At 49.5% G+C, this 24436-nt stretch overlaps 1 protein-coding gene across 4 annotated transcripts in view; it reads left to right on the top strand.

Annotated features, from left to right (window-relative positions):
* SAMD4B (sterile alpha motif domain containing 4B) overlaps nt 1-24309 on the top strand; it is a 29235-nt gene extending 4926 nt beyond the window's left edge. For 3 of the 4 annotated variants that reach the window (XM_074218980.1, XM_074218983.1, XM_074218982.1), the window contains exons 2-13: nt 7530-7921; nt 14194-14664; nt 16360-16599; nt 17189-17298; nt 17452-17538; nt 18062-18380; nt 19097-19182; nt 19288-19409; nt 19687-19885; nt 20023-20146; nt 21731-21814; nt 21955-24309. In XM_074218980.1, coding sequence (XP_074075081.1) covers nt 7726-7921; nt 14194-14664; nt 16360-16599; nt 17189-17298; nt 17452-17538; nt 18062-18380; nt 19097-19182; nt 19288-19409; nt 19687-19885; nt 20023-20146; nt 21731-21814; nt 21955-21983 — 2067 coding nt within the window. In that variant the 5' untranslated portion in view covers nt 7530-7725 and the 3' untranslated portion in view covers nt 21984-24309. Of the gene's footprint in view, nt 1-5; nt 2187-7529; nt 7922-14193; nt 14665-16359; nt 16600-17188; nt 17299-17451; nt 17539-18061; nt 18381-19096; nt 19183-19287; nt 19410-19686; nt 19886-20022; nt 20147-21730; nt 21815-21954 lie in introns of those variants that run through there. The other variant, XM_074218981.1, reaches the window with a different exon arrangement.
* The last annotated feature ends 127 nt before the right edge of the window (nt 24310-24436 follow it).

Here is a 24436-nt window from a genome sequence, read left to right as displayed (position 1 = left end):
TTGGGATCTGAAGCCAGGTCTTTAAACTAAATCCAGGGAGCAGCTGGGTGTCGCAGGGGATCAAGCACTGCTCCTGGAGTCAGGAGGATCTGAGTTCAAACCCACTCTCACGTACTTAGCTGTGTGACCTTGGGCACGTCACTTAAGGCCATTGCCTTGCAAGAGCCAAGTAAATCCAGTCTTCTTTTCACTACATCATGTTCTTCCCAACTGTGACCCTGCTTCCTTTTCTCTTAAATTGGAGAAATAATTATATGATACACATCAAAGCTTCTGTGAGATCAGATGGAATATAAGGAATTGCTAGCTGTGTGCCATCATGGTATGTTTTCTGGGCTTGTTGTTTGTCCTTTGTTCTTGAAGAGGATCATGATATCAAGAAGGTGATGCCATGACTTGAAAGTGAATTAGAGGGGTGGCTAGGTGGCACAGTGGATAAAGCACCGGCCTTGGAGTCAGGAGTACCTGGGTTCAAATCCGGTCTCAGACACTTAATAATGACCTAGCTGTGTGGCCTTGGGCAAGCCACTTAACCCTGTTTGCCTTGCAAAAACCTTAAAAAAAAAAAGAAAGAAAAGAAAGTGAATTAGATTTAAAATGAGAGAAGGACTGGTATAGAAGAGATGAATGAAGAGTTCAATCTTGTTGTAGGATTGACAGCATTCCTGTGCTCAAACCTTTCTCTCCTCATCCCTAGGTTTGACTCAGTGATTTCTTAGACCATCTAGCTCTGACTGGGCTAATTATTAATTTATCTGATTATTAATATATTCACTTGGACTCAGAGTTGTGGAAGGAATAGAGAACAATCTCTGAAAGTGGAATGAGATGATTTTTTTAAACTGTGCATTACATTATTTTTTTAAGGTTTTTGCAGAGAAGAGTCAAATTTACAGTGGGGACCACAAGAGGTCAGGAATGCTAGGAAACTTGTATAGACCAAACCAGATTAAAATGTTATTGGGAACACATGTAACAAAATGAATAAGAATACAATATAGCAAAGATAATGTGAATCTGTGGTTTTCTAAGCAGTTGTTTCATTTCTGTTTGAGTGTGATACTACTGGTACAGAGTTGAGAAGAGTTAAATTGAGACTAGGCTAGTCTTAGACAGATTCTGGGCTCAGAAGAATTGTGTCTTAATATCATTTCCCTAGTAAACATTCCAGAGGTGGAGGTGATGAACAGTGGAAATGGCATTTGAAGGGTGAACCTTAGGCCAGGAGAGAGAGCATTGAGGGAGAAAGAGGACCATAATTCATCATTGTTGCTCATCTCAGTCCTGGGTGAGCTATGAAGACAAATATGATGTTGTGCCTGTCTTCAGGGGACTTACATTACATAGTGAAACAACACATAGCTATAAAATCATGACATATGGTGGTTTATTATTAAATGAAAGATACAGACCATATGAGTGCTGTAGACATTCAGAGGAAAATGAGATCACTGTAGTCACAGAAAGTTTTATGGAGAATATGGGCTTAGAATGAGCAGTAGTTGGTCTGAGGTGGCAGTTTGGGAGGTATGTTCTAGGTGAGGGGATTCATTGCACCAGTTTGAAGCAGTGGAGATGAGGTAGGTTTGGATTAGTCATCCTTGTATTTGGGGCAGGGGAGTCACACAATGAAAATTATATTTTAGAAAGATGACTTGGGCAGTCAAGTATACCATGTTTTGGAGGAGGAACCAGCTAGGAGTGGACTGGGTATGAAGTGATAAGGATGTGGTCTTGGGGCCAGAGGGGGAACATAAGGGACATGAAGAAGGAAGAATCATTATGATGAGTTCATATGGAGTTCTAGGGAGAGAGGAGTGGATGGGATCCTAGAGTTCTCTAATTCAATCTCTACTTAACAAAAATCCCCTTCACAACAACCTTAATGAGCCATCATTCATTCAGCCTCTGAAGACTGCAAGTGATGAGGAATTTCCTATTGACAGAGGAAGCCCCTCCATTTCTGGACAGCTTTAATCATTAGGTAGTTTTTCTGTACATTAAAATTAAACATTTTTTCTTTGCAGCTTTACCCATTTCTCCTAGTTCTCTGCTCTCCATTCTAGGGGCCCAGAAGGACAGTGACAAAGATACAGAGATAGGAAAGTGCTTCTACTTGAGAAGCCTTCAAATTTGAAGACAGCCAGTCGTTCCTCCATCAGTCTTCTCTTCTGTAGCTAAAAATCGTGAGTCCTTGCACTCATTTTCATCTGTCATGGTCTTCCATTCTCTGGACATGCTCCAGTTTGTCAGTTTCCTTCTTAAAAGTGACCCAGCTAAACATAGATCACTTCATGTAGGTGGACTATTCTGCGGATCTCTATGTAAAATGACTTTTGTGTAATGTGAATTTGCCTATAGACATGGGGAAGGGAGGGAGAAAGGGAACAGTGCACTCATGGAAGAAGAGGGCTGGCACATGGTTCAAGGGACACTTGAGGACTCAGCAAAGAGAAGAGAGAGTAGGAGGAGAAACACATTTGGGCTGGACCCAAACTGAGAGGAAGAATATGAGGGGGCTAGAAAGAGGGGACCAGACACAGACAGGAAAAAAAACACATGGTACCTGAGAGCTAACAGATGGAAGACAGACACCATATGAGTAGGTGGGCATTAGAGGGCACAGGTCTCAGGCTAAGTCCCTGGTCCACCGTGACAGCAGTGGTCTTTTCTGCTTTCACTTGAAGGTATTCATTTCAGGGTTTTGGAGGAGAAGTGTCTGGCATGCTAAAGCCAAGGGGCAGAAGCAGAGAGAGAATGAGAGTGAGTGTTAACCTAGGTTTTTGGATGGTAGGCTTCTTTTAGAATTCTTTATATAAAGTCAAATTTATGTAAAGTGAGAACTAAGAACCATCTGAACCCCAAATGTATTTTAATCCGGGCAGGATACAACAGGACTGTTCATATCAATCATTGATTGGTCCCTGCCTTGTGCTAAGACCAAGGATGCAAAGAAAGTCAAAGCCAGTCCCTCCCCTCAAGGAGCTTTCAGTCTAATGGGACTACTGGTGAGGAGGAGGGAGAAGATGTGGACAGTACACAATTTTAAACATCCTGTATTATTAGCATTTTCTTTATCACTTTTTTAAGACCAGACAATTAGAAAAACAATCAAGCCCTGATTTCATTGTTGATTTCCCAAGTATGAATGGTCACAATGAAAATGGAGTAATTGACTTTTTCATGTCAAACTGGTTTCAACAAATTTCCTGGGCAACATGCAGACAGTGATGTACAAGTGAGACATTTGCAGGCTAAATCAGTGGTGATTCCAGAAGACATCGGCATTAAAGAGGTCAAGGGAGAATTTTAGCTGAAACTCAAAGGAAGCCAGGAAGTATTGGTGAGAAAGGAGTTGAAGGGTCTTGTTCATGGAATAGCCAAGAGGCTAGGTTCATGGGAGCACATTGTAAAAAAGTCTGGAACCATAGTATGGGGAGAGGTTATGAAGGACTTTGCATGCTAAGCAGAGGATTTTGCATTTTATCATGGAAGTAATAGGAATTCAGTTGTTAATATGGCCTGAGGAGGATGGAGTGTGTGTGTGGGGGAACCATGATCAGACTGTAGGGTGATCTCTTTGGCAACTGCATTAAGGGATGAGCTAAAACAAGAGACCAACCTGAAGGCTAGTGAGGATCTCCGTGGTCAACCTCAGAGTGAATTGGAAATTCCATGTTGGGGTATCATGTTAAGATTGAGGTACAGGCCATGTATTCTACTAGCAGGGAGAGTTGGAGGTGTGAGGCATCTGCATAATAGGGCCATTTGAAAGAATGAGCTTTCCATTGGTGGAGTGTATGGTAGAAAAGAGCAGAGTAGTACAAAGTCATTTGTACTTGGAACATAGGATACAGAAGAGGAGTCACCAAAGGAGACAAAAGGAAGACTCTGTCTTCCTTTTATTTGGAGGAGACACATTTCAGGAGACACTCCTGAAGGACTCAGGCAACTTGTTTGCTTTCTGCTTTGAGGATTTTCAAGAACTCCTGTGCTCTGGTCATTTCCCAGAGAGCTGTAGCCATTTTTTTTTAACCTCATGATGATCATCATTCGTATAGCAAGATCTTCCCTTTTCTCCCAACCAGAGTCTATGCTTTTTTTTTTTTTTTTTTTTTTTTTAGTGTATGCCTTTTTGAAATGCATCACATTTTTAGTCTTCTCAAGGCCTGAAGCTGTTTCCTAGGTTTTGCCATTCACTGTTAAGAGAGGCAGTTGCTTTAGGTTATTGGCCTGTTACTATCTCTCTGCACAGTAGGCATGCTGAGAGTCTTATCAGGGTGTGGGAAGTCAGTGATGCCACCTAGTTTATCTAGCTATTGTTGGCATACATGAGGAGTGGATACTCCCAGTAGGAATCAAGAAGGGTTTGCAGGGAAATGAGTAGTTCTAAGGAACTTCTTTGACCTGTTCCCCTTTTGGAGCTGGACCCTCTTCTCACTAGGAGTGAAGAAGGAAAAAAACTGAGTCAAATCTCCCAGGATCACCCCGTCTGTCTGGGTGATTTCCTGGATAATCCCTCTGCTGTTCATCTTTGAGATTAGGAGGTACTGGGGGCAGCTAGGTGGCGCAGTGGATAGAGCACTGGCCCTGGAATCAGGAGAACCTGAGTTCAAATCCAGCCTCAGACACTTAATGATTGCCTAGCTTTGTGACCTTGGGCAAGTCACTTAACCCCATTGCTTTAAATAAGTAAAAAAAAATTTTTTAAAGATTAGATGGTACTTCTCAAGGATCAAACTCGTTTTTCCTCATTTGTTGGTAGGGAGTTGTATGAATTCTCTTGAGAGGACTTTTACCTCCAGGATTTCCCATGGTGCTGGTTCATCTGTGACATACAGTGATCCCTGTTTTGCTGGGCATACCCAGAGTAGCTGTGATCCTTGTTTGAGGGTGAGGTGGATGTGCTTTCATCCAGCCACCAAAAAGGTTGTCTTTCCCAGTGGCAGCTCCTGAGCTAGGATTAGGCAAGGATCAAGGGGTAGCTAAGGGCCTTCTCATCATTCATTCATATTCCAGACATCTAGATAGCCCTTGACTCTTGAAAAAAACTACACATTTCCTATTTGGATGAAGTTTTAATGGTGCTGATTTAAAAACCATTATTTTCCCCAACACCTAACTTATTTGTAGATGACTGTCAAGCCCCCCTGCAGGTTTCTGAACCCCTCTTAGGTCATCCTTCCTCCATTTCTCTGGTTTTCTATAACTATTGGAGAGACTTTTCTAGCCTTATTGGAGATAGTGAAGAGAGCTGGACTGGCCTAGCCACACCACAGATGTGACTGCCCTAAAAATTATCTAGTTCAGGTCTCTTATTTTATAACTTGGGAAACTGAGGCCTAGAGAAAGAACAGACTTTCCCCAAGATTATATATGTATTATGGCAGAGAGCTGGAAAGTGAAGCTTTGTCATTTTTCTATTTACTGCATGAAGCCTCTCACTTCTGGCCATTTAATGGAGCGAAAGACAAATTTGTTAAAATTCTTCAAGTATTTGAAGAAAGTGATTGTGTCAATCTCCTCTCCCTTTTTAAGAACCTTCTCCACTTTTCTCCCTCCAGCCATCTCGGCTGTGTCATTCAGTTTCTAGACTCACCTTTCCTTCTATCATGCCTGTTGTGGAGCCCTAGGAATTTTCTGGATAGTACTTGATATTTACATGGTGCTTTATTTGCAAAGTGTTTTACATTTTATTTTATTTGAGCCTTATAATAATGCTATAAAGTACATATATTACAAGTATTATTGTCCTCATTTCATAGATAAGAAAAATGAGCTTCAAGTGACTTGCCCATGGTCACAGTGCATAGAAATTTGAATCCAAATCTTTTTTAACATTGCTGCTTAAGACTCTTAATTTCCCCATCACCCCTATTAAATAAGCAAAGGATTGTGCCCACCCCCACCCCCTTAGGGCTGCTAGGAATATTTCTAGTAGATCATAGTGTTCATGCTGAAGTATTACAAGGTAATTTCCCCTCCTCACCTGGAGAAATCAGCTGTTAGCTCCATTGGGTTTCTTGAAAGGGCCTTGCAGGAGAAGACTGGCGTTGTTGATCTTTCTGCCTCCAGTCCTCAGCAGGGGTCCCAGGACTATCCAGATCCTGACCCTTTAGAGCTGCCAATCAAGGGTCAGACACTTCTTGATGTGCTTCAAGCCCTGTGCCCACTCAAAGAGTGAGATGATTGATCTCTGTTCTGAAGGAATTGATATTCTATTGGGTAAGTCAAGGCCTGAGAGAGAAGAAATACAAAATGAATAAAAGGTAGGAAAAGGAGGAATTGATGGAAGTCAAGAGAGACTTTGATTGGAGGAGGAAGAGACGAGGAGGCTATGGTCAGTGGAAGACTAAAGACAAGTATTAGGGATGTGTTGGTAGTCTTCACTGAGGCCTCTTATTGGGAGAGGGCTCGAGGGAGCTGCTGTGAGAGGGCCCCCCCATTGGAAGTTTTGGGAGATTGGGGAATCATCTAGGCATTTGTAAAAGACCCCAAGACTTCCTGGTCTGCCCAGATCAAAGAGTGCTTGGGGTCACAGGGTCAAAAAGACCTGGATTCAAATGTGCCCTCAGATGCTTTCTAGATTTGTGACCCTGAGGAAGTCACTTAACCTCTCTGTTCTTCAATTTCCTCATTGTAAAATGGATATGATAAGAGTGTTTACTTTGCAGGGTTGTTGAGAGGATTAAATGAAATGATGTTTATATTAAGTGCTTGGCACAGTATTAAGTGCTTAATAAATGTTCTCTTCTACCTTCCCTTCCTAAATCTGAGGGTCAGGGAAGTGAACTTAACTCTGAAGGAAGCAAGAATTTCCCCCAACAGCTTCTGGGAGTAATCTGCATCTGGAAAAAAATATATATATTTTACAAAAGCAGAGGAAGATCCCTCTTCTGAAAGATCACACTATCTGTCCTCTTGCCTTGGGACAGGAGTGCATCTAGCTGCTTCTGAGATAGACAGGTGGTTCTTATGCTCCTTAGGACCTTTGAGTGGCCTTTCAAAGACTCTCATCACAGGGTTAGAGCATTTCATAGATAGTATTTGAGCCAAAAGGGGTCTAAAGGGATTGTCTCCTTCCAGGTTAGGTCTTTTCACCCTTCCAGCAATGAGGCAGCTGAAACCCAGGCAGTTAGGCAAGTGATATACTGAAGGGTTCAAAACAAGTCACTTGGGGGCCAAAGAAGCCAGAACTTGGATGACCTGCTTCTGTGTGAAGTACTTTGACCTGTCTTCCCTTCTGGACATGCCACCAGCACTTTCTGAAAGTTCCTTGTTCAGTCAGCCATACTCTCTTACTGCAATTTAAGCTTCTTTCTTCAAAGATGTGAATGAGTCCACCAGCGTTTTCCTTTAGCAGTCTTGGATAGGCTGGCCTAGGGGGTCTGGGACAGAGTCAGAGGGACAGCCATCCCTACATTCTTTCTAACCAGAAGCTCACCTACTGATTTAGCTCAGCACACAGTGAAGATCCTGAGACTTCCTAAGCCCCTGGACTGTGTAATACCCCTCTTTTCTTCTTCCAGGAGCCCGTGGAGACCTTCCTGATGTGAACAGGCCTCTGCCCCGCTGCCCCTCCTGGGATTTTCTAAGCACCCTGATCCCCCCGGGGAGAGACAACAGGATTCTGGAGCCGAGACCATGTGACAGTGTTGCCCTGCCCCACCATTCCCCCACCCCCGGCCTCTGCCGGTGCCAAGCCCAGGCCCTGGCCACGGCACCATGATGTTCCGAGACCAGGTTGGCATCCTCGCTGGCTGGTTCAAGGGCTGGAATGAGTGTGAGCAGACAGTGGCCTTGCTGTCACTGTTGAAGCGGGTCACCCGAACCCAGGCCCGATTTCTGCAGCTTTGCCTGGAGCACTCCTTGGCAGATTGTAATGACATCCACCTTCTGGAGTCAGAGGCCAACAGTGCTGGTGAGTCTGCTTCCCCCAGACGTGGGGTTTGGGAAAGGGAAGCCAGAGAGTCCAAGAACTTTCTTGAGGTCATCCCTATATTTCTTCCATTTCTGGGGTTTTCTTGTTGTGTAGCATGTAACAGTCATAAAAACGGTCTTGAACCCTAGATGTCTGGGGAGAGCCTAGGAGAGATGAGCTGTGTTGGTACGCTGCTCACAAATAGACTGAGTCCTCTTCTCCTCAGGGCAGTTTAGTTAAATTCACATTAACCGCAGCTAAGAGGAGCCTGGAGGGAGGGATGTACCAAAAGTTCTCTTAAACCTCAGAGTTAAAGGGCAGTGCTAGGGAGGGCTCTGTGAATTGATAAGGTAGAGAATTAGCGTCTGCCATGTAAGTCATGAAAAGGATGTGCCCCCAGGCCTAGACACTCAACCAAAGGACATTCTAGGATGGACTTCACCTCTACCAGTGAGGATCAATGTTGCAGGGAGATTAGCATGCCAAGCTCAGAGGGGTGCTGGCTTCTAGTCTGAGGCCACATGGTACCCAGTAGAGATCGCTTTATGGTCATGAGAAGGTGATATGGGTGGAGGGGGGAAGAATTTTACCTGATAAGGTGGCTAGAAATAACACCTGGTCATCCTGACCTCAGCCCCTAAAGTGAGTGGCTCTTCCTTTCGCCACATGGTCCTACTCATTCTAAAAGATAAAGTTGGTGAACCCTCAGTGACCCCAGGAAAGTCTGATCCTCTCAGGAGTTCATAACTCTCCTTTGGGTCTGCCCTCTTTCTGTTACCCCTTGTTCCCTGCCTGCCTCCACCCCTGTCTCCCCACTGAACTCTGGATGCTGGGGTATGTGGGCTGTTTCATGGGTAGTTTGTGGAGGGAGGAAGGGAAGGCCCTCATCAGACCAGGGAGCTTCTGGCTGTTGAGGAGAGATGCGATCTAACCCTACCCAGCTAACCCAAGAACCAGACCTGGAGACAAGGAAAAAGAACTAGACTTAGGAGGAATGCTCTGAGTTAGAATTCTGCTCCTGCCACATTAGTTAAATCTTTCAGCCTCTCTATTTCTATAAATAAGACAAGGGCAATGATAATCCATGAAGTAGCACTCTCCTAGGGTGCTTGTGGGCATCAGAGGGGAACACTTTGGGAGCCTTATTGCTCTCTACCATTGTCAACTTCCCTTCAGACGCAGTGCACAGAGCCCCTGGCCTAGAGTCAGGAAGGCTTAGCTTCCTGAATTCCAGTCTTGCCTCAGACTACCTGGGTGACCCTGGACAAGTCACTTCACCTCACTCAGACCTCTGACCCCAGCGGATAAGGAAGTTTGTTGGAGGGCCTGGCATGTCAGCCTGAGGAGACCAAGGAAACTATCCTGGCCTGGAGCCCTCAGGCCAGGATCCTCTCTTGTTTTTCCCCCCCACAGCACCCAGCATGGGGGCTGGGCCATCACAGGCTCTGGGATGACTTGTTGGAGTCCACTGGCCCTGAATTTCCCATAGGAGATCAACCGGTAAAATGCCTCTTCTGTGCCCCTTCAGTCAGAACGCCCCCAGAGACTTCCTACATACTTCTTTGAGTTGGGGCTGTTGCTCTCAGGCTCTGAGATTTCCCTGGCAAGGTCAGAGGGCATATTGGGCAAAAGTCAGGGTGCTTTCTCCCCAGGAGCAAAGCCCTGTGGAATCCGCTCTGGGATGGAGAACACAACCATTAGACCAGGGGTTATTAACCCCCTTTGTTGTCAAGTCTTTGGTATTTTTGGCAGTCTGGTGAAATCTGTGGCTCCCTGATCAGAATCATATTTTTCAGTGAGGGAGGGGAAGGGCAAAGGAATAAACCTTTATAGAGCAATTACTCTGTCAGGCATAAGCACTTGAGAATATTTCATTTAATCTTCACAACAGCCTTATGAGATAGGAGCAATTATTAGCCCCATTTTACAGAGCAGGAAGCTGAGGCAAGCAGAGGTAAAGTGATTTATTTACCCAGGGTTACACAGCTGGGAAGTGTCTGGGGCTGGATTTGAACCCAGATTTTCCTGACTCCGAGCCTAGTACTTTGTCCCCTGCACCATCAGCTTACCTTTGAGCATTATAAATAGTTACCTAGTCGTTAAAAAAAAAATACCAGAAAACCAGTTCATGGACTTCAGGCTAAGAACCCTTGTTTAAACAAAAGCTAAAAACCTATTTGCCTTAGAGTTTGGAGCAGGAGCTATCTCTACTACCTGGAAGGAAGGGCACCCCCACAAACAAAAAGTGTAGCAGACTCCACTCTGCTCTGGGGGGATTAGGGGATGAAGCAATACTGTCCCTTTCCCTAATGGATCTGGAAAGACTTCAGCCAACCTCTATGAGAGCTGGTTTCATATCTCTAAATGAGGGGATAGGAAGATATAGATGGTCTGAAGACCTGGGAGTTACTAGCTTCAATCTCCCTTTTCCTTTTCACCCCACCCATTCTGGCTTCCCTACTCTTAACCAGCTGTGAGTAAGGGACGTAAATTTAGGCCTCCTTGGAAGGCGAGAACCAGGTGGGCTAGGACAGGGGTGTCCCTGGGCTCCAGTGGGGGGCCCTGGGGACACATGAACTGAACTCCATTTCTTGCCCCTGGAAGCTCCCTGAGCAATGCTCACAGCCCGCTTGTATTGACTTCTGTGAATCAGAAGCCATCTTTCCCCTCTCCCTCCCCAACAAAACAACCAACCAACCAACTCAGCCTCAAGGTTAGGGTTATTCTGCTTCCTTCCTGCCCTGCCTCCCTCTGGCTCAATCTGGGTGGGGAAACTGAGGTCAGGAAAGGGACAATGAGTCACCAGATCAGGACCTGATCCCAGGTCAGATCATCACCTCCACACAAACACCATACACCCTGGGCTGGAACTTGGGGAAACCTCCTCTTTCCCCTTTTTCCCTATCCAAATGAGGCCAGCAGTGCTGTTGCTTCACAAGTTCCTTCAGTCCAGTTCATTATACAAAAATGTGAGCCTCCCTCCTGGCCTGTTTCCCCCCATTCTCCCCTCCCACCCCCCACCCCCCCAAGCAATGTCTAGAGCATGGGGAATGGGTAGTTGTTCTCAGCCAAACCTCAGCCCCTCTGGCAGCTGCCCAGCGCGATTGCAACAGTGAGGGATATAAAAATGGGTTTGGCCTCATCAGAGCCTCAAAGATATATTTGGCCCCCGAAAGCTGCCAAGCCTCAGGGTCGTGCCCTACTTAGCTGGAGTTGGCCCTCTCCTGGTTGTTCCCACCTCTGTCTGGGGCCTGCCTACTCACCATCCTTGCCAGGACCAACCCTTCTCCCTCTCCAAGTCATGCCCCCACCCCCTTCATGAGAAACACCATCTCCCAAGAACAGGTTTGTGGCTTAGGGAGGGATGGGGATAGAGCCCAGGGCCTCATTCTCCCTCTTCCCTCTATGTCCCTGGGGTCAGGGGGGGCTCGTTGTGCCTCTGGCTTCCAGGGTCACCATCACATCTGGTTTGGGGGAAAATAATTTCCTCTGAGATTCCCTTGCATGGCCATCCCAGATCTGGGGGGAGGGGGGGAACCTCCGAGTCAGCTCTTCTCCCTTCCTAGATGGGGGTAGGCACACTGATCCTAGAAGGCATTGCCTTCTCTTCCCTCCTATGTGAGCCCCCACCATTGTGGACAGCCCACAGAAATGGGCTCTTCACATGTATTTATTGCCTAGTCTTTTATCCAGAAATCTGCCGAGGACAGATTCTCACCCATTACCCAGAGTTTCCAGGGAGGCCCATCCAAGTTGTACCACCTTACTGAGTCTTAGGTACCTTCCTCTGGGTGTCTGGCTCTGTCCCCAATCCTAGACTCAGTGTGCCAGAAACAACTCTTCCCTTTCTCCTGAGCAGAACAAGATCCCTCAGTGAAGCACACACTTCACTTGGGCAGTGTTTCCTTCCCCAAGGAGGGACTGGGCTGCATTTAGTGGCTCGGAGACCTTGGGTCGTACCTGGGGAAGGAGGCATGGGTAGCCCCTCCCAGGATTCCATTGTGGAACTTGGTTTGTGCAAGTCTCTTTAAGATCAGTCTTAGCCACTGAGGAGGGAGGGCAGGCGGGTGAGCAGGCAGGCCGGCGGGCGTGTGGATGAGGAGCTCAGAACAGGGATTGGTAAAGACTCAGAAATCTTCCTTTCCTTTATCCTAAACCAGGGATCATCTGTGCCCAGCCTCCTGGGTTAGGGCTTGTCATTTGTCTCAGAGACTTTGTGACCACAAGGGTGGAAGTGGGGGAGGGCAAGGGGGAGGCAATTGAGAACCTGAAAGAGCCTAGCTTTTTAGTCTGGAAAGTCAGAGGTTGAGTAGAACTCAGCCCAGGGAGGAAGGGATGGGAGAAAGATATCTTGGCATCTGACCTCTTGCTGTGTACTTAGCAGATACTCAGTCATGTTGTTTGATGAATTGATGAAATCCTTGATGCTAAAATTAGCTTTTGCCTCCACCCTGCTCCAGGGTTGGGTATCAAGTAGGCTTGGGCCAAACTGGAAGGCCTCAGTAAACCCGCGAGGTGGTGGCATGGATAGGTAGTAGAGGTTGCTGAAAGATTTGAGATTTCAGTCCCCATTCACACACTTACTGGCAAATCACAGAGCTCCCTCCACCTCAGTTGTGAGAGACAGGCAGGATCCTAAATAAGGAGCTCATTAAGTGAGTATGGAATGAAATTGGAGTCCAGGAAGACCTTGCTGGGGCTTGCTGTGTGTCTCAGAGGTCCCTTGTGCATATTAGCTAACCTCAAGAGATAGCAGCACAGGCTGAAGAATCAGGGGTTCAGGAAGACTGTGACTGTGGAAAGTCTGGCATCTGGGGATATCCAGATATCCAAAAAGCAAAATCTGTGCCCCCTTGGTAGATTGAAGGACTGAGGCATCCTCTGACCCTGCCAGGGGTACTGTTTGGTATCTCACTGAGAAAAAAGGCAGAAAAGAGAACTGGTTTGGATCCTCAAATGCCTGGAAATCAGGACACTTGGTTTCTTCAGATACTGTCCTCTTACCTTTATCATGATAGCTTCCCCTCTCAGTGTTTGGGTGCTCTTCATGCAAATTTGTATGGAAGAAGGCAGAATTATCGAGGATGAGTTGGGGAGGAAGAGGCGGGTGCAGGCCCTTCCTAGTTCTCAGGATTTCTGCATTAGTGTGCCAGTGTAGTTGGTAGACATTCACCAACAACTGGAGAGACCTTTGGCTTCTTTGGGCCCATAGCTTTCCAGACCCTTGTCTCTGCTTTCTGAAAATATTGAAGGGAATGAGCAGTGAAGTGATGTTTGCCCTCTTTCCTGAGTGAGACTCAGTTTGTTAAGTTTGTCCCAAAAGGAATGGGGGAAAAAACTGAAAATCGATATGTGGTCTGACTAGCAGGTTTTCAGCCCCTCACCTGCCTCCCTTTTAGCAGAGGGGCAGAGTCTTTTCCCCTAAGGAGTTTATAGTCTCAGTGAGGAGATAGGTCATCTATGTGGAGAACTGGGCAGGGAGACTGGACTTCAGAAAAGGCCTAGGCTAAGAAGAGTTACCCAGAAAAGTTTGAGGTCACTGTGGACAAAGAGGGCTCTCTTGTTAAGGGTAGAGGTGAGGTATATGAAGGTAAAGAATCCACAGAACAGTGCTTCAGAAGATGTGAGCTGCCTCATCTGGGACTTCTGAATGAATTGGGTGCACTTTGGGAAGTGTTGGATCTTAGGGGTTATGGCAGCCATGGCAGGGCAAAGAAAAGGGCATCCTAGAACTGTGAGGAAGAGTCCCCCAACCAGGAAACTGGGAAGAAAGGGAGGTCCCTAGGATGCCTGAAAAGACCTGGATTTGGAGTCAGGGAACCTGAGGTGGAATCCTGACTCTGCTCTTTGCTGCCTATGTGTCCTTGAGGAAATCACTCAGCTTTGCTGGGTCCATCTCCTATCTCAGAAATAAGAAGGTTAGACTGAATGATTGATCTGTAGTCCTCTTCCAGGGTGAAAGCTATGATCTCTTAATGTAGGCATATGGTTTTGAGGATAGGGGCCTAGCCAGGTGAGGAAGTGGGGAAGGGGTTAGCAAGATGTTCAAGGGTCAGGATTGGGGATTTGTGAGAGAGAAGTAAACTTGATGAGGCTTTGGGGGGAGGAGCAAGGAGATAACTATGGGAATGAGAGGGACACCAAAATAGACCCAGAATCCAGAAGTTAGGGTATTGTTCATCACCTTTTCCATGATTCTTTTCCACCTTAAACCCTTCACTCTTGGCAGACTGAGCTCTTCACCATCTCCTATGTTTGTCTTTTCCTCTTAGCCATCATCAACCAATGGCAGCAAGAGTCCAAAGAGAAAGTAGTCTCCCTCTTGTTGTCCCATCTGCCCCTGCTCCAGCCTGGCAACACAGAGGCCAAGTCTGAATATATGAAGCTGCTGCAGAAGGTGCTGGCCTATTCAATTGATAACAACGCTTTCATTGAAGAGAGTCGGCAATTGCTCTCTTATGCCCTCATCCACCCGGCCACCACGTTGGATGACCGAAACTCACTAGCTCTCTGGCTCAGTCACTTAGAAGAACGACTGGCTGGGGGCTTCCGGACCCGAGCTGAGACTGCCTACCACTCCCGCCAGGGCTCAGATGAGTGGGGTGGTCCCGGGGAGGCTGGTCCTGGTGAGCTAGGGCCAAACTGGCAGGACAAGCCACCACGAGAAAACGGACACGTGCCCTTCCACTCTTCTGGTGCGGTGCCATCCACCATCAACAGTATTGGGAGCAATGCTAATGCAGGTGAGATCTGGCCCATAGCCACCCCATAGCAGCCACTGGTCCAGGGCCTGAGCCTGGTGGGGAGCACTTTGGATCCAATTCCAGCTCCCAGATCTAGTTCACAGAAACAAAATATCACACCCTATTCAAATAAGATGGAATTTTAAAGATCTCAAGGCCAACCTTTTCACCTTCCAAATGAGAAACTGAGCTTGACAGAGGGGAAGTGGTTTACCTGCGGTCACATGTGGTGGGAGCTGAGCGGAGCCTGGCAATATGCGTCACCTGGTCTTGTTTAAATGTCAAGAGGGAGAAGGGATCTTGGTAGGGGCTGAGACTTCCTGGAAGTGCTTGAGCTGGGTCTTGAGGAATGATGGGGAGGGGAGGCAGGTGCTGACAAGAGGTGGAGGCAGAAAGCAATGGAGGGTTTTCTTTGGGGGACTGCAGGTGGCTTCAGGTAGGTTGGATCTAGATTGTAGAGGGCTGGGCCTTGAAGATTAGGAAGAGCAGGTTTGTCTTGATGCAGCAGGAAATTAGAATCTTCCATGGTTTTTTTGAGCAGAGGAGTAATGTAGTAAAAGCAGTATTTAAGGAAAATTATCCTGTCAGATGTGCGGGATAAACTGGAGGTGGGAAAGAGACAGGAGTTTGATGAAAAGTATAGATCTCTCTCTCTTTCTCTCTCTCTCTCTCAGTGAGAGGAATTGTATTCTTTTGATTCTGTGGTCAGTCTTAGGCCCTGTGTAGGGACAGTCTGTTCATTCCCATCTCTCACTTCCTTCCATCTCGGCCTCATTGCTCCAGACTGCCTTCCTTCCTCCTCCCTACCCCTGACTGATGCTGGGATCTGGGGAGGGGGGCAGGGAGGGACCTGTACTCTGGGGAGGGCAGAGGAGGCTGGACGCACCAGGCAGATTGAAGATGGGGGTGAAGGGTGTCAATACTTTGTTCTGAAGAGAGTTTTCCCTGCCAGTGTCAAGCATCTTCTCCCATGTTCCCATTCCGCTCCATTCAAGATCCTGGAAACCTTGCCCTCCCCTGGCCTGGGATCTGTCTAGCATCTTCCTCTTTGAGAACTCATTATGCCTGAGGGGGCAGAAGCCGGGAATAGGGGAGTCTGGACTTCAGGGTTCTCCTGCAGAGAAGGAAGATACAAAGGCTGAGATGAAAGGGCCTGGATAAAGGAGGCAAGGTTAGAATTTTATTCATAAAGAGAAAAGGTGGCAGCAGGTACCTAGTGACTGTTCAGGCCTCTGACTTAGCATCAGGTTAGTGCTTCCATCTGCAGAGATGCTTGAGCACAAGGAAATGGGGCTAATGTGGAGTGTGGGGGCAGCTGGATCCAGGCCCCCCTGGGGGCCCCCTTAGGAGCAGCTGGCCCTCAAGAGCTGAGCAAGCCTAGGGGCTGTTGGGGATTAGGCTTCTACTGAACCAGGAGTTAGGAGATGGGGGTTTCAGTCCTCCCTCTGCCCTAGGCAAGTCACTTACCCTTTCTGTGCCTCAATTTCCTCATTTGGGACAAGGGGAGAAACAACACCTGGCCAGCCTGCAGTACAAGGGCTACTGTGAAGAATAATTGTGATGATGGATGGGAAAGGATGGTGGAGTGTACCACTAGTGCTGTAGAGTGATTGCCTGGGGTGGGGGCTGGGCTTCCCAGCACCCAAACTCTGGGAGGCTAACACCCCTCTTCTTTCCACTGCACTTCTTCCCTAGGCCTCCCCTGCCAAATCCACCCAAGCCCGCTGAAGCGGTCCATGTCGCTCATCCCCACGAGCCCACAGGGCCCTGGTGAATGGCTGAGTCCGGAAGAACTGGGGGCAAGAGCGGCCTTTGCCCCACCCGACCATGCACCCCTCTCACCCCAGAGCAGTGTGGCTTCCTCAGGCAGTGAGCAGACGGAGGAGCAGGGCTCCAGCCGGAACACTTTTCAGGAGGATGGTAGTGGTATGAAAGGTGAGCTGGGAGGGGCCTGGGAGAATGAATGTGGTTTATCCTTGCTGGCCTCAGTGAGAGGAAATGGAGTAAGCCCCCTTTATTTACCTGGCATGCAGGATATCCATAACTGTGACAGAGAGTTAGGAATTCTTAAAGAGAAACATTGGGGTGATGTCAGGTTCCCTTGGAACCAATAAAATAGAAACAGATTGGGCTCTTCAGAGGACACTACCTTGAAAAAGGATGAGTCTGGCTTTGTTGGGGACGAGGAGGGGCTCACTCAGAGGGAAAAATAGCCCTCCTGACCCTGCCTCTCTTCCCTCCATCTCCCAGGCAAAAGGCCTCCCTGTGTCAGGCTGCCTACTGTCCTTTAGAATGTCCTTTCTATGGACCAGGCTGTGCTCAGTTCTGGGCCTGGAGAGACAAAGTGGTTACAGTCCTTGCCCTTAGGAAGCTCCCATTCCATGTGCCCCATAAGTTTATTTACAATGAAGTGAGGCAGAGGTAGGGGGCCTGGTAGAGTAGGAGGGTTCCTAAAGCACAGAAGGGAAGGCCTCTGGTGGCCTGGGGTGAGCTGGTGCTAAGGGACTTCTCCCCTCCCCCCCAGATGTGCCATTGTGGCTCAAGAGTCTTCGCTTACACAAGTACGCAGCCCTCTTCTCCCAGATGAGCTATGAGGAGATGATGACCCTGACTGAGCAGCATCTGGAATCGCAGGTAAACTCCCAGAGGGTGGGCTTCCTGCTCCTCAGTCAGGTTGGGGAGGGCTCGACTTAGAGTGGCCCCAGTATCATCCCCCCACAACCCCCCAGCTCTGGCTCTGGCTTCCCATGAGCGGCCCTGCAAGACCTTCCTTCCTCTCCTCCACAGAATGTGACCAAAGGTGCCCGTCACAAGATTGCCCTGAGCATTCAGAAGCTGCGTGAGAGGCAGAGTGTCCTCAAGTCCCTGGAGAAGGTGAAGACTCGGGGTGGGGCATTTGGCAGAGGTCATGTGGTTTCATGGAAGGATCACCAGGCTGGGGGTCAGGTGGTGAGATGGACAGCCTTCTCAGGTCTCTCGTCGGCATATGCTATACAGGCCCAGGGCTGGATTTCTAAGGGCCCTTCCACTTTTGAGACTCAAAATGGTCAGATGCGCCATTTTTAGCTTTAAGATTCTGGATATGAGGAGCCGGAAACCCTGCTCTTCTTCCTCTCTGCTCAGTGCCCTGTCGAAGGCACCTGTAGGAGAGGCTGCCCGCCTCAGTTTCCAGCTTGATTTTTCATTAAACACCTTGTATTCTGAGTAAGGCTGTGTCTGGGACTTAGAGAGAAGAACAGCAGGGTCTAGAGGTGTGAGCTTGGAGGAGACCCTTGCATATTTTTCACAAGTCTGTGGTCCTACCATGAGTTTCAGTCTCTTTTATCCTTGGCTCCAATTATGCCTTGCTCTGAAACCCTTTTTGACTCCCTGTGTGTGTCCTCTCACCCATCCCCAGGATGTGCTGGAAGGTGGGAACCTGAGGAATGCATTACAAGAGCTCCAGCAGATCATTGTCACACCTATTAAGGCCTACAGCATCCTTCAGGCAGCTGTAGTGGCTGCAGCCAAGGAGGGGGGCAGGGGGGAGCCGCCGCTGGGCGCCGAGCCTCCCCCAGCCCGCCCAGGTGCAGAGAAGGCCCCCGAGGCCAAGGATCCCCCAACAGAAAGCTATCCCCCCCAGCCGGCCCCTGCCTCCAGTGATGGCAGTGAGCCGGCGACAGCCCCTGTCGCCGATGGAGACCTCCCTAGCCAGTTTACCCGTGTGATGGGCAAAGGTGAGCACCCCCTACTGGACACCAGCTGAACCGCCAACCCTCATGAGCACAAAGTTGAAGGCCAAGGGATAGAGGTTGGGGACTAGGGGGGAGTGGAGATGAAAGCCTGGGCTTCACTTGCTGCCTAGAGACTAGTGCCTGAATCAAGAGCACTTTACTGACTGTCTTGCCAAGGATCTAAGAGAGGCTGGGCTGAGCCCACCTGGGTTCCTTTGTACTTCTTTGCATTTCCCCCATCTGCTCTGGGTCAGCTTTATTTCACTGCAAACTTGTCTTCACTGCTAGACTGTAAACTCCTATAGGGCAGGGGCCTGACTTCCTCTTTGTTTTGGTAAATGGATTGACCTGTGCAGTTGAATACAGTGGGCTTCAGTCCTGATGCCAGGGCTCATTGACCTCAGCCAGGAGTGTTTGCATGGGGGGAGGGCAGCTGCAGGAAGGGGCTGCCCAGAGCCAGTCTGGGGTGGCTGCAAGATGTGGGAGAAGGTTTAGCAGGGCGCTCACCAGAGCCTATCAGGAACTTCCTGTTCAAATGGATGAGTCCTCCCCCTTGGGGGGCAAGTTCTGTTAAGCTCCCCTCTGGCAGGAACATGTTGCTGTCAGAGGCTCTGGGCATGGGGCCTGCTGCTCTTCCCCAAGTCCCAGCTCAAAGGGGGGGGGTCAGGGGAGTGCCAGGGCCCCCCTTATCTCTTTTCCTTTCCTCTCTCTCTGATCAGTGTGCACCCAGCTGCTGGTGTCCCGGCCAGATGAGGAAAACATTACCAGTTACCTCCAGCTCATCGAAAAGTGCCTGACACATGAGGTGAGGCCCCCAATATTCTTCTGGGAGCTGAGGGCTGGAGGGTCCCCTGTTTCCAATCAGCCTGTTCTGAAAGAGATCCCTCTCTGCCTACACCCCCCACCCCAGGCTTTCACCGAGACACAGAAGAAACGCCTGCTGTCCTGGAAGCAGCAGGTCCTTAAGCTGCTCCGAACCTTTCCCCGAAAAGCTGCCCTGGAGATGCAGAGCTACCGGCAGCAGCAGAAGGGGTGAGAGCCAGGGAGGGACCATCTGGTCATGGTCATGGGCAGGGTCCTCATTCCTGCTTCTGGCCCAGCTATCATGCCCACCAAACAAGAGCAAGGGTTGCTGAGTTATAGAGGCCATTGAAGGTTAGCCCAGCCCTTTACTTGGGCCTTGATTCAGCCTCCCAGCTGGTGGCCTCGAACTTGTGGAGGGTCTGGTGAATGCCTGGCAGCTGGGTAGGGAGGCAGGATGAGGATGGATGGTCATCACCCTCACACCCTGACCTTTCTGTTTTGACAGCTGGGCTTTTGGCTCCAACTCACTCCCCATAGCTGGTTCTGTGGGGATGGGAGTGACCCGACGGGCCCAGCGGCAGTTCCAGATGCCCCCTCGGGCCCTGCCACCTAGCCGGATGGGCATCCTGAGCCCTGCGGGCATCGGGGGCGTCTCACCTCGGCATGCCCTCACCAGCCCTAGTCTTGGGGGGCAAGGACGACAGGTACGGCCAGGTCAGGACTCGGGTAGAAGAGGAGCCAGCTGACCAGCTCTGCTGGACTTATGAGAGAGTGCAGTAGGGGAGGTTCTCCTCACCTTCTCTCTTATTGCCCTCTCTGTGTCCCACCTTCTTACCCACAGAACCTGTGGTTTGCCAACCCTGGAGGCAGTAATAGCATGCCCAGCCAGAGCCGGAGCTCTGTACAACGCACCCACTCCCTCCCTGTGCATTCCTCTCCCCAGGCTCTCCTCATGTTCCCACCAGGTGAGGCCCCTGCTCCTCCTGCCCTTCTCTCTCTCTCTCTCTCTCTCTCTCTCTCTCTCGGGATCAGTTCCTCTCCCTTTTCTTTTTTCTGCTCTTCATTTCATGGTATTTTAAGGTCTCATTCTCTGTGTTTTCATTCTCTGTCTTGATTGTCTTTACTTTCTCAGGTCAATTTTATTTAAGGTGATGGGATGAAGTGACTTGCCCAAGGTCACACAAATAGGCAGTTATGAAGTGTTTGAAACCAGATTTGAACTCAGGTCCTCCTGACTCCAGGTCCTGTGCTCTATCCACTGCACTATGTAGCTGCCCTCTCAGGTCCATTTTTCACCTAAGATTCTGTGGCAAAATATAAAGGATAAATAGACATAGGGACAAAAGGAATTATACCAGTGAATTTGATTTAATCCAAAGCTGTTAGAAAAGTTTCATATCAAAAAGATAGTTTTTTAAATGAGTCATCTGGAATTAGGGAGATGTGGATAGTTTTGCTGTAGTATTGATTGACTGAGATTGACCGTGGTGTTGTTTTCTTTGATAATATATGACAAGTAACCATTGATTAATGACAGATGGGGAAAAAAATAGGGTTATCTCAGATTAGAGTAGGTCACCAGGAAGAGGTATGGGAATTGGTGCTGGGGAGAGTGTGGTGGTGGTGGTGGTGGTGGCTGTTCAGGTGTGACCTGAACCCACCAATACTGACCATGAGCTTCTCTTGGCAAAGATACTGGAGGCATTTGCCATTTCCTTCCCCTGGGAGTTCAAGGCAGTCAGGTGGAGTGACTTGTCCAGGTCGGTCACACAGCTTGATGTCTGAGGCCAAATTTGAACTCTGGTCTTCCTGACTCCAGGCCTGATGACCCACCTAGCTGCCTGAATAAATAAATGAGGTAGAGAAGGATGTGTGGTCAGATGAAGTCCCCCCAGCTTGTAGAGGATGTTCTGTGAGTTAACTGCTCCACCATTAGTGAGAAGACTCAGGTGCTCTCACAAGCCTGTTGTAGTGGAGAGGAAAGGTCGCTTCACTTCCCCAGTTCATGTACCTGACTTCCTACACAGAGGCCTTTTGCCTGTTTCCTTCGCACTTAGCATCTAGTAAGCACTAACTCAAGAAGATGGAGTGGCTGACTCTCCAGTGCCTGTGCTGCTCGTGGTGAGAAGGCAGGGAGGGCTGGGGCCTCTGATTCTCAGAAAGAGGAGTGGCACCTTCACAGTGCAGTCTTCCTCAGCTTTCTTCTCACCTCCGTTGGTCTGTGATTCTACACTTCCCTCGAGCTGGGGAAGATCCCCAAAAGAGCCTCTAATCCCAGGCCGGGACCCTGAGACTCTTCCCTAGAGGTTCTTTGAGTCAAGAGCAAAACCCAGCTTAGTCCACTTTGGTCAGTGAGGAAGCTTGGGCAGGTAGGGACACACACCACGGGTAAGTGCAGGTCTGGGGCACACCCCCACGGGAGGCAGGCCCAATGTCTCTGGTCTCACCAGGGTCTGAGAGTCTTTCTCCTTTCTTCCTTCTTGTTGTGCCCCCCCCCATTTCTCTCTTCTGCATCTTCTGTCTTCTCACTGCCCTTTCCCTTCATCCAGACTGCCAGGTGCCAGGCCCAGACCTGGAGATCAACCCCACGCTGGAGTCTCTCTGCCTCAGTATGACAGAGCACGCCTTGGGTGGTGAGAGCTCCCCTTTCCCCGGACCCTCCCCTCTTAGACCATCCAATATCCCTGGGGTCTGCAGGAGTTGGGGGGACAGAGGGTGGAAGGAGGTTCCTTCGGCTCCTGACTCCCCCCTTCCTTTCTTTTTTTTACCACAGATGGGACAGATAAAACCTCCACAATCTGATGTGACCGAGAGCTCAGCGGACACGGCATCCCCCTGGGGTGGGGAGAGGGGGCCACCCCATCCCCTCAGTGACAAGAGGGGTGGTGTTGGCTCAGTTATATGTTCTAATATTTTTCTACTTTATTATCCCTTTAACTCTGGTTTAATATTGATATACACCATTTGCCCCCTCCCCCTGGAAGCCCCACGTTGCTATGACGCAGGGTAGAGAGGAGGGGGATCTCTGCTGAGGGCCAGGGCATGGTTGGGGTGGGGAACCAGGGCCAGGGGAACTACCCTGGACACCTCTTTCCCAATTCCTTTCTGGACGATGGCTTTCCCAGAACTCTGGCCACCCCTCCCCAGAGAAACTGACTCCAAAGGAGATCACCAGATCCCCCCCTCGGGGGCCTGCCTGAGTGCAGTGGGGGTGACAGAGCCCAGATCTGCCTGCTCTGGTCACCACTTTGTGGGAGGAGACAAAAGTCTTGTTTTCTTCCATTGTTTTCCTCTTTCTCACAGACACACACACACACCTTGCCCCAAAGATGGGAGCCACCTCCCTCTCCCCTCTCTCCCTTCCCAGAGTTTCCGTACGATTAATTTCTTAGGCCTATTTAAGACATATATTTATATAGTTCTTAGCGGTTTCTCTGTCTCTCTTTCAATCACACTCTCCCTTCCTCTCATTTTTAATCTCCTCATTGGGTCTCTCTGAGCCATGATGTGTGGAGGGAGGGCGACAGGGGAGGCTGAGGGTTTGGGGGATGGAACCAGGGGAGAGGGCAGCGCCTTCCCCCCATCCTCCCTCCACCCCGCCCCCCCCCCAGACTCCCCTCTACCCCCTGCCCAGCTCCCGGAGGCCCCGGGGGGAGGGGGGGTGGTAGGGCAGGGCAAATAGGTGGGGGAGCGGCCAGTGGGGTCAGAAAGTCTGTTGCCTTAATGCCCCCTCCCTTCACACACAGACACAGACACACGCACAGACACACATGCACAGACACACACACACACACACACACACACACACACACACACACACACCCCTACCCCTTCTAGAGCCCCACCCTAACCAGGAGGTGAGAGACTGGGGGTGGGCACTGGAAGGGCTTCTCTTTTAAGTTTTTTTCCTTTTCTTCTAACCCTCTCCCTGCTCTGTCGTGACCTCACTAAAGTGGAACACTACATCATAGCCTAGAGTCCCATCCCCCCACCCCATTTGGGGAGGAGAGTGCTCGTGCTCGGGGACAGCTGGAGGGGAGATGTCCGAATCCACCGCCCTCTCCTCCCCCTCCCCCTCAGGTGGGCCTCTTCTTGGTACAGAAGCCTCTCCCACCCTACCCTTCCCGCTGGGACTCTCTCAAGCTTTTCACACAGAAAAGGAAAAAAAATGTTATTTTTAGATACATTTTATGAATAACTTTTGTTATGACTATGGCTGGTAACCATTACGTATGTTATTAAAGAAACAAAATGTTGGAAAAAAAACCAAAAAACCCCCCCCCTCCAAAACCTCCTGGCCCCCTCCCTTCCCAACAGCCACCCAGTCTGGTGCCCCTGGCTCCACTTTTCCCTTCTCAGCTCCTGGTCTATTCCCTTTCCTGCCCTCCTTTTTTACCCAGGAAGGGAGGGGGCAGGGAATCCCAGGGGCCTCATCTCCAGGGGGGGCCTCCCCGCACCCTGGCTGGGGGGAGGGGTGGGGAGGGGCTCGGGTTTATTTATGTACCTCTTGCACTCATCAACCTATGCAAGCCCCTCTCCCCCATCCCCTCCATATTGCTGTGCCTTTGCCTGTCCCCCATCTCCTGGGGATCCTCACCCCACATGGGGACAGGGGACACCACGATTTGGAATCAGCAGAATGGTGTTTTGTGGGGTAGGGGTTCCTGTCCACTCTAGGTTACCCCCTTACCCCCATCCCCAGCCAGGTCCCATCCCATCCATCTGGCAGGCCTGAGCCGGCTCAGCCTACCAGTGAGGACCTCCCTATTGGAAGGGGGTGGGGACCCCAGAGAGGAGAAAACCATCCTCTCCCCCCTCCAGCCTGACACCAGAGCGTGTGGGACGCAGGCGGCCCCCACCCCGACGGGCAGGCCCCAGTCCCCCGTCCCGTCTCTGTCCTTCCCTCCCGGGCCCTCCATGGTTTCAGCACCCCCATCTTCCCCCAGCCCCACTGGCAGAAGCAGCTTTGAGTACAGTTTTTCTCTCTGTTGGAGAAAACACATTTGTTGGAGTTTCACTTGTTTAATGGTCCGGGCTTATTTTGGAAAAAAAAATTCTGACCTTTGTTATAATACATTTAATGAAAACCCGAAATTCCTCTGACCCGATCTTTGGCCGCCTTGCTTCTTGTTGATGGGCCCCCTTGTGTGGAATGGGGGTGTGGGGAGAGGGTCGGGTCTGTGTGTGTCCAGGCTTCCCCTGTCTAGAAGGCAGGGGGGGATTGGGAACCACTGTCCCAACATCCTGGGGGGGGG

This window comes from Macrotis lagotis, chromosome 1 (genome assembly GCF_037893015.1).
Source record: "Macrotis lagotis isolate mMagLag1 chromosome 1, bilby.v1.9.chrom.fasta, whole genome shotgun sequence".
NCBI lineage: Eukaryota > Metazoa > Chordata > Mammalia > Peramelemorphia > Peramelidae > Macrotis > Macrotis lagotis.
Note: the sequence above shows the minus strand (reverse complement) of the source record. Positions and strands in the feature narration are given on the sequence as shown.